We start from the raw sequence: 7,621 nt of genomic DNA, 5'->3' as shown, positions 1-7,621 counted from the left end.
GAAAGCTGCCCGCTTTCGAGACCCGCCTGGGTTCTTGCGGGCAGCAATCTTTGAACAGGCGCTGGCAGGCTGCCAGTGGCAGCCAATATGGTGAGACTAGGGGCACAAATTATAATTGTTGTTATTGTTACACGTTTTTCCTGCCAGAAGCAAGGTGCGTCTGCAGACAAGCTGCAGTAAAGGCTGCCAAAATCCTACCCCTTGATGGACTTGCCAGATCCAAGCAAGACCCAATCACTGGCCCAGCGGGTGGCACCCCCAGTGTGGGCACGGTGCTCAGTAGTTATACCGCCCCCCGCCAGCCGGGGCTGGGGCACAAATGGGCTTAGTAAACCTTCTTGGCATATATTCATTGCAATATGCGGTTCTTCTGGGACTTCCCTGTCGATCAGCCGGTGGGTGATGTCACAATCTATGTCCCCCTGCTAGTAGCTGGGCATATGGTGGGCGGAAGTCGAGATCTACTAAGTGGGTGGGAGGTAATATGCACTGCATAGCACTGCTGCATGGCAAGAACCCCGGGGGCAGTTCCAGATCCGCAGCCGTGCCTAACAACGCAGTCTCAAAGATTTACAGAAGATTTCAAAGGAAACAGCATGTTAAAATCCAAGCTCCTCTTGGCAAGCTGTTTAGCTGTCGCGTGCCACGTCAGTGACGCTGCCAGTACAAGGCTAAGGGCACACCATGCAACTCTATCCCTTCTGATACAACCACAGTGGCTCCAAAAATGATCTCATTGGACACATACATTCGGCTGTCAGTCCCATGCGTTTCACGCAATGCATCTGCTTCACATTCTCTGATTTCCACAAAACCTTTCGTAGACAAGCATGCATGATAAGATAGATGGACGCGTGAGAGCTTCAACTGCTTGGTGATTTGCCACTCTCCTTTATACCCTGCGCCCCTGTGGTGGTCCCCCGGCTGTGAGTGCCCAACGACTGCCCTCTGCACACCATACAGTTCATCAAACCCCTGCCTTTTTGAGGTAATTTCTGCGACGCAGCAGGAACACATCACAACACAGTCTAAAAAACCTTGTGCCCTCCTGTATGCAGTTCTGAAACTGCACCGGTGTACTCAAGTACCTGAGGGCTGCAGCATAGCGGGTGCTGCCGGCATCGCCCTTTTCTGTCTCGCTCAGCAGCACTGCAAGCCTCTCCCTGTTTGCTTTTGCCAGCATCTGCAAACACCACAGCAAGCCATTTATTTGCCTGTCTCATGCTAAGTATATGGCAGTACATCTATGTGTCCATCGACATGAGCTGACGAGAAAATCACAATGCCCTCCACAGAATAGGATCCTTGATGAACTCGCTCATGCTCTGGCCATCCTTCTAGAACCTGAGGCTTGGGTGAGCATGTTTGAGCACGGATATTTGAGGAACCTTGTGTTCAAGGGTGGCTCTGCTGCGTAGTTGGCGTTCCAGATCACTCTCTGCCTGAGGGTTGGTGCCTGACATGACCACCTTGCCCAGCGCGTATGGGACCACAAACATGGCCACAGTGAAAGTTGCCATAGCCACCGGAGACTGCTTGGTGACCGCAACCAGCTTCCGCCAGGTGGCGCTCTTCTCCCATATCCACGACATGCCAGCTGCTCTGTCTTGCTGCTATCTCAGCCTGTCTGCGTGGACATAAGCGTGAGGCTGACGATGGACCTAGCACGCCTCCTTGTCTGGCAGCAGCTTGAAGTCCACCACGTTCTGCAAAGGACAAATAACGCTTGGGGAGAAGCTCCCATGAAACAGGAGGTCGAACATGTTTGTACAGACAGGCCAAGATATCTGCAACATGAGATCAGACCAGCTGATCTCAAACATCGAAGCTCTTCTGAGGCACATAAAAGAGTGCGCTGACCTTTTTCTCGACGCAAGCACGCAGCTTTTTCAGGAGTGGAAGGCAACGCATTTCATTATATTTCTTGTCGGTAACGCAGTTCAACAAGGCTGCAGCCTCTTCTGCACACTCAAAACAAGTCTTTTCGTTCTTTTTGTCAGCGGTATCCTTTGTAGTATCCCCGCTCATAAGCAGATCAGATGCTCCTCGTCAGATCACAAATATCCACACTGTTGTGAATGATCCGGATGCTTATTTTTTTGCGAGAGAACAGTAGCTTAAAATCAAATGAAGTTGCTAAAGTTAACTAAGATCTACAGGATTTGAATTCTATTAGGAAGAACAAACTCGCAGACCTTTTCACTAGCAGCAACTGCAAATTGCAAAGAAAGTCCTTCCGTGGGATCAGAGCGGGGTACGCATCAGTATCGTTAAAGCTGTTTTTGCTGCCAAACATTCTATCAAGGAGCGGAAGAATCAAGGAATTTGTTGATGAAGCATCATGAAGTCGGTGACGTGGACAGTCCGAAGGCTCCAAGATGGTTCTTCTTATCTCGAGCTGACAGAAATGTGATTAAGCAACAGCTCCTTCCTTATAAATCCCAACTCGCGTACTCCAGATTGCTTTAGAAGCAACGGCCGTACCATGTCGATGCTGCTGAACAGTAGTGGACCCAATCGCAATGCCGCTTTCACAGATGCCCGCCCTGTTGCTGCGAGGAGGGCGCCTGCAGCTAGGAGAACTTCGAAAAACGTGACCTGCTCAGTGGAAAGGCAGGATGGCCAGGTGAGAAGAAATGAACAAGCTTAGTAGCATTGGGTGGCTTGTCTCCAAGATAAGGTGCTTTTTCTCCATCTTGCAGTCTTGATCGACAGGTATATTTTAATAATCTTGCTAATATCGAAAATTTTATTTGGCTTATACAGTATAAACACTAGTTTTTGAAGGTGTGCCATTTTACACACTCGCACTCGAGGTTGATGCAAGATTGTTGCAATAGTCGAAAACCGTCTATACTATCCACTCTGCCTGATGTAGGGGCCCAGTATTGGAGAAGTGCTTCGCACCTGCGCAGTGGGTCTGGCAGCAACAGCCTGCGTGGCCACTCCCTTCAGCTTTGCACCTCCGGATGTGAGCTCCTGGTTCTATCAGGACTTGCATGATTCATAACGCCCTGAAGACTGCTATTTTGTATGCTGCACAAGGTTGTGGACTTCACTTTGGTGTTGTCATCCTCGGGACCTCATGCATGGGACACACACTTGAGGGACGAAATTTGCCGGATCTGCCACCCGCATCATTGCAGCTTCATATTATATATGTGCTGTGCTGGCAGATGATGCCTCAGGCTGAAGCCCGCCTGACTGCTGGGGACCCGGTGAAGAATGCGCGGGCGCTGCTTCGTTACGCGCTGCCCATCAAGAATGACTCCGCTCGGCGAATCCAGGCACGCTTTCCTATCGCTACCATTGTTCCTTCAAGTGCTCGGAGTCTGGAGAGGCTGGGGATGCTATGGTCTTGAGCACATCCTAATGATAAATCCATGAGCATAAATATATAACAGCTTAAGGCCTCTCAGAATATTTTACACCTTTTTAAGAAATCCTATAGAACACAGATCCCTGAGGATCAGCTCTGCAATACTAGTGGCATCTGAATTTGGCGCCGCAATGTATACTGATGTATGTCTCTGTGCCCCGCAGACATCTTTGGAGGGCATCAGCGAGCAGCTGCGCATACCAGGCAGCAAGGCGCTGGGGCCCATCTCATCGGCCGTGCGCAAGAGCAAATCCGTACTCAACAACGACAAGGCCAAGATCATAGCGGACTTTGCGCCCCAAAACAAGGTGCGCTTCAGCCGCTGATTGCCGAGAGCGATCTGCTCCTGTCCCCGAAGCTGTCCTGGCTGTCAAATGACTGCTTTCAAGAAGGAGTGAGTTGGGGTACAATACAGCTCTCAGCCTTGTTCTGCTGTGAGGGCCTGTAGCCTGCATGCCCACTGTCAGCGTGCAGGCATACACTTGGCAGGCACAATGCCTGACGTCTGCCTTATTGGGAAACTGTGTCTTCCAACATGGTTCCAATCCCCTTAAGAAGCCATCGTTGCTCTTACGAACTCCTGTGACATTTTGGAGCGCAGGAAGCAGGTCTGAGGGCGATTGCGGCCCTGGACAAATCGTTGGACGAGTTCACAGCTCTGCTGGACGCGAAGGACAAGCAGGAGATCCCCATCAAGCAGCAGGAGGCGCTGGGCTTTGTGGGGCAGGTCGAGGAGGCCATGGTCAAGGGGTTCCCCTATGAAGTGCCGGCACAATATGCCAACCTGCCACAGCTCAAGGTGCACACCCACTCCTGCGCGCCCCCAGCTATCACAGTTGAAACCCTGCTGCCTGACGTTGGGCACATCTGCTTGCACACATGCACACCATGGAAACGCCAATGTCATGCGCAGTGTGAGAGCCTGCAGCTCTCACACACCGGGAGCAAGCAGTTTTGAAGTGCGTGACAACGTTAATCCCTCCGTGGTACGTGGCACTCGTCCCATGAGATACTCATAAGATTTGCCAGAAGACTGGCCAGCACTTCATCAACTTGAACACATATAGTAACATCAGGACACGGGGCCAAGGGTGTTTGTTGCGTGGGGCCAGGGGCGCGCGACGGTGGACATGAAGATAAAGCTGAAGGAGGTGCGCAACGACGGCGTGGAGGGGGGGAACCTACGGATCGTAGTGGACGGATTCAACGCGCCCGTAACGGCCGGCGACTTCGTGGACCTGGTGAGCCGTGGCTTCTACACCGGCATGGAGATCCAACGCGCTGACGGCTTTATCGTACAGACCGGCGACCCCGGCCCGCCGGTGCGCGCACCCCTACATTGATCGCCATGTGACCTGCATTGCGCACCACGTGATATTGCGCACCACGTGATACTTTCTAAGATGCGTTGCTGAATCCCTATCAGCGTAAGCGCTTGGTGATGTCTTTTTTTTGCGGGGACACTTGCTTTTTGCCTTGAATTCTGTGCCCTGGGAGTCCCGGGGGCGCTGGACAGGCTGGCAAGGCATTGTCCGGAGGGTGTTCAGCTCTGTGGAAGCTATATTATGCTCCAGTGTACATTGCTTGCAGGATGAATGTCAAGCCCGTTCTTGTTGGCTTTTAGCTTCCCCCTGGGTTTCACCCAGGTCACAGGCGGGGCACATGTGCTCACTGTTTTTGGTTCAGTCTGCGCACCCCACTGCGCAGACTGCTCCAGAAATGATGAGCACGTCCGCCCAGCTTTATCACACGGCATATGTTCTGTCTCCCAACCCTGCGGAGACTTTGCGCGGGGCAGAGTCAACACTGCTTGCCAGTGCCTCATCCATTGCATACAGATGGAAGGGGCAGAAGCACGCGAGCCTTGATTCAAACATGCATGAGGATGCATGCTTTTGCTGCGCTCCTTGTCCTTGAGCATCCTACTCATTAAATTCAACCTTGTCAAGCACGTTGTCTTAATACAGTTTCAAGCAATTTCAAGCAGTGAGAGAAATATTCGATGCGCAGGATTTCGGGTTCCGGGAGGGCGACCACGTGCGGCGGATTCCCTTCGAGGTGATGGTGAAGGGTGACAAGGCGCCGTTCTATGAGGAGACGCTGGAGGACGCCGGGCGTTTCAACGACGAGCCGGTGCTGCCCTTCAATGCGTACGGCACCATGGCTCTTGCGCGCGGCGAGTTCGAGGCCAATTCCGGCTCCTCCCAGGTCTTCTGGCTGCTTAAGGTGCGCGCACAACACCGCATGTCTTTGAGTACACTTTGAATACATTGGCTGGACAAGGTGTGGTCACACCCCCTCGTAAACTGCTGTATTTCATTTTGACCTTGAGGCCACTGGCTGACAGAGGGCGTGGGCCCACCTCAAGCAATTAGAGTACCAATGGGCTACAAGTGGTGTCAGAAACAGCCCGTATGCAAGAAGGGCATGCCCGCACATCATGCAGCCAGACAACCTCAAGTTTTGCGAATGTATAACGAGTGCACTGACGAGGCCATGCGCGCATGGGTATCGAGCCTTGTGACATGATGAATCCTTGATATTGGGCATGCTGCCGCAAGTATGCTGTAGCTGACACATCCTATATTCCTAGATTGTAGTTTCAAAAAAAGAAGACATGCTGTTGTGTGTGGGACAGTGTTGTTCATGGTGCTTTGGTGCATGATGATGGGCTGTAGCATGCTCGGCAGTCTCAGTCGCAGACATTGCAGACATGGCTTGTGACTGCTGCAATTGAGCAGCCTAAGGGGTGCTCCTTTTCAGCTCCCTACCATGTCTGTGGTGTCCCGGTATATGGGACAAATGCTTCACCACAAGGGAGAAGGGCATACTACTAAGCCATTGGTCAGCTGTATTCTACCGCCATATCTCATTCTACTTCTTGGACATCTCCTCAGGACATGGTGAAAGGTGGTTCTTGTGACTGTGCCGCGGCTGCCTGCAGGAGTCAGAGCTGACGCCGTCAGGAGCGAATCTGCTGGACGGGCGGTACGCAGTGTTTGGGTATGTGGTGGAGGGACAGGATCTACTGACTCAGCTGCAGGTCGGTGACCTCATCACAGAGGCCAAGGTTGTGGATGGCCTCGAGTTCCTGCAGGCACCCAAGGTCACCTGATCTTTTACGGTCCTCTCTTTATATCTGGATGCCATCTAGGCTTTTGAGGGTGGCCATGATTTATTCATGCCGCGTGACTTTTGATAAGCATACATGTGGCACTGCTGCGGTTGAATACCGCACAGAGACTGGATAGACTGATTCGGATGGAGATCATAGATATCTTCTTGAAGGATGACGCAGTAATGTGTGTCGTGCTTGATAATTGCAATTTTGGAGAAATATTGCATGGGTCCTTGAAGCACGCATGTGGCTGAACGTGATCACGAGGAGATTTGCTGGCTTGCATTTGTCCATATGGTAGGGCCCATTTATATGGTGTTGATTAGGCAGGCTGATTAACATGCGCTGCTGCACATTGCCAACATGTGAATGGCGTGGATGCGCAGATCTGAGAGGTCTGCCGGTTCTGAACAAGTTCTGAACATTTGGAGCACGATGTTATCAGAGAGATTGTAAATTTGCAAAACTCTCCTGTGCTGTAAAGATGGCACTGTCACTTTTAAGCAACAGAAAGCCTTGTACTTTACGAAACTGGTCCCAATTGGACTGGTGGCTGCAAACAGAAATCGCCACTACACTATCACTCTAGCCTATATTCTATAATCTCTGCCTTGCGCATGGCATGCCAACAGCAACCTCCCAGATATGCTTTACGCAACACTCCTCATCTTCTTGCAAGCAACTTAATGGGTTATCATATATAGCTATATAGCCTAAAGCATTCAGGTGCTTGAAGAACACCAGTTCTGGAAGTCCACAATGCAAGACCAAATGGTGTACCTTCTTACGCAACGTCGTACATTTCCCAAGTGACCTTCCTGTACGATCCGCTGTCTCACAGATGGTTCCACACAGATAGTTGCACAGTCGAAGTCCTCACCAAGGCTTTTCTAGGATCAACCTTGCCTTGACTTGAAGCACCCTAATGCAACGAATATCGCTACCCCGACAGTATTTACCCCCACGGATCGTCCCATGGATCGATCTTTGCTTGCTGTACCGGAACTGGCGCAGGTGCGGGGGCGACTAACGGCACTTGTGCAGGGCCGGGGGCTGGTGCAAACAGGGGCCCCGGTGCCGGCGCAAAACCTGCATGCAGCAGAATTGCGTCAGCGACTGTACCA

General features: G+C 51.6%; 2 protein-coding genes across 2 annotated transcripts; one reads left to right on the top strand and one right to left on the bottom strand.

Annotated features, from left to right (window-relative positions):
* Positions 1 to 557: 557 nt before the first annotated feature.
* Positions 558 to 2,275, bottom strand: COCSUDRAFT_52971 (hypothetical protein). The gene is made up of 4 exons (XM_005648954.1): positions 1,861 to 2,275; positions 1,389 to 1,706; positions 1,089 to 1,183; positions 558 to 948 (listed from the first exon to the last, which is right to left on the bottom strand). Exons 2-4 carry the CDS (start codon positions 1,590 to 1,592, stop codon positions 864 to 866), a joined length of 384 nt encoding a protein of 127 aa, XP_005649011.1. The 5' UTR covers positions 1,593 to 1,706; positions 1,861 to 2,275; the 3' UTR covers positions 558 to 863.
* Positions 2,276 to 3,179: 904 nt separating this feature from the next.
* On the top strand, positions 3,180 to 6,964 carry COCSUDRAFT_28185 (cyclophilin-like protein; the record flags this gene model as incomplete). The annotated part of the gene is made up of 6 exons (XM_005648953.1): positions 3,180 to 3,311; positions 3,544 to 3,687; positions 3,981 to 4,178; positions 4,492 to 4,701; positions 5,390 to 5,605; positions 6,324 to 6,964. 6 exons carry the CDS (start codon positions 3,180 to 3,182, stop codon positions 6,492 to 6,494), a joined length of 1,071 nt encoding a protein of 356 aa, XP_005649010.1. The 3' UTR covers positions 6,495 to 6,964.
* Positions 6,965 to 7,621: the final 657 nt, after the last annotated feature.

The sequence above is a fragment of the Coccomyxa subellipsoidea genome, assembly GCF_000258705.1.
Source record: "Coccomyxa subellipsoidea C-169, whole genome shotgun sequence".
Classification (NCBI taxonomy): Eukaryota; Viridiplantae; Chlorophyta; class Trebouxiophyceae; family Coccomyxaceae; genus Coccomyxa; species Coccomyxa subellipsoidea.
Note: the sequence above shows the minus strand (reverse complement) of the source record. Positions and strands in the feature narration are given on the sequence as shown.

Excerpts from the sequence above, each read along its gene's own strand:
- COCSUDRAFT_52971 (XM_005648954.1), bottom strand. The coding sequence starts at position 1,592 with ATGTCGTGGATATGGGAGAAGAGCGCCACCTGGCGGAAGCTGGTTGCG. Across the intron at positions 1,184-1,388 it reads GAGCCACCCTTGAACACAAG|ATGCTGGCAAAAGCAAACAG; the intron begins GTTCCTCAAATA and ends TGGTGTTTGCAG. Across the intron at positions 949-1,088 it reads CGCTATGCTGCAGCCCTCAG|AGGGCAGTCGTTGGGCACTC; the intron begins GTACTTGAGTAC and ends TATGGTGTGCAG.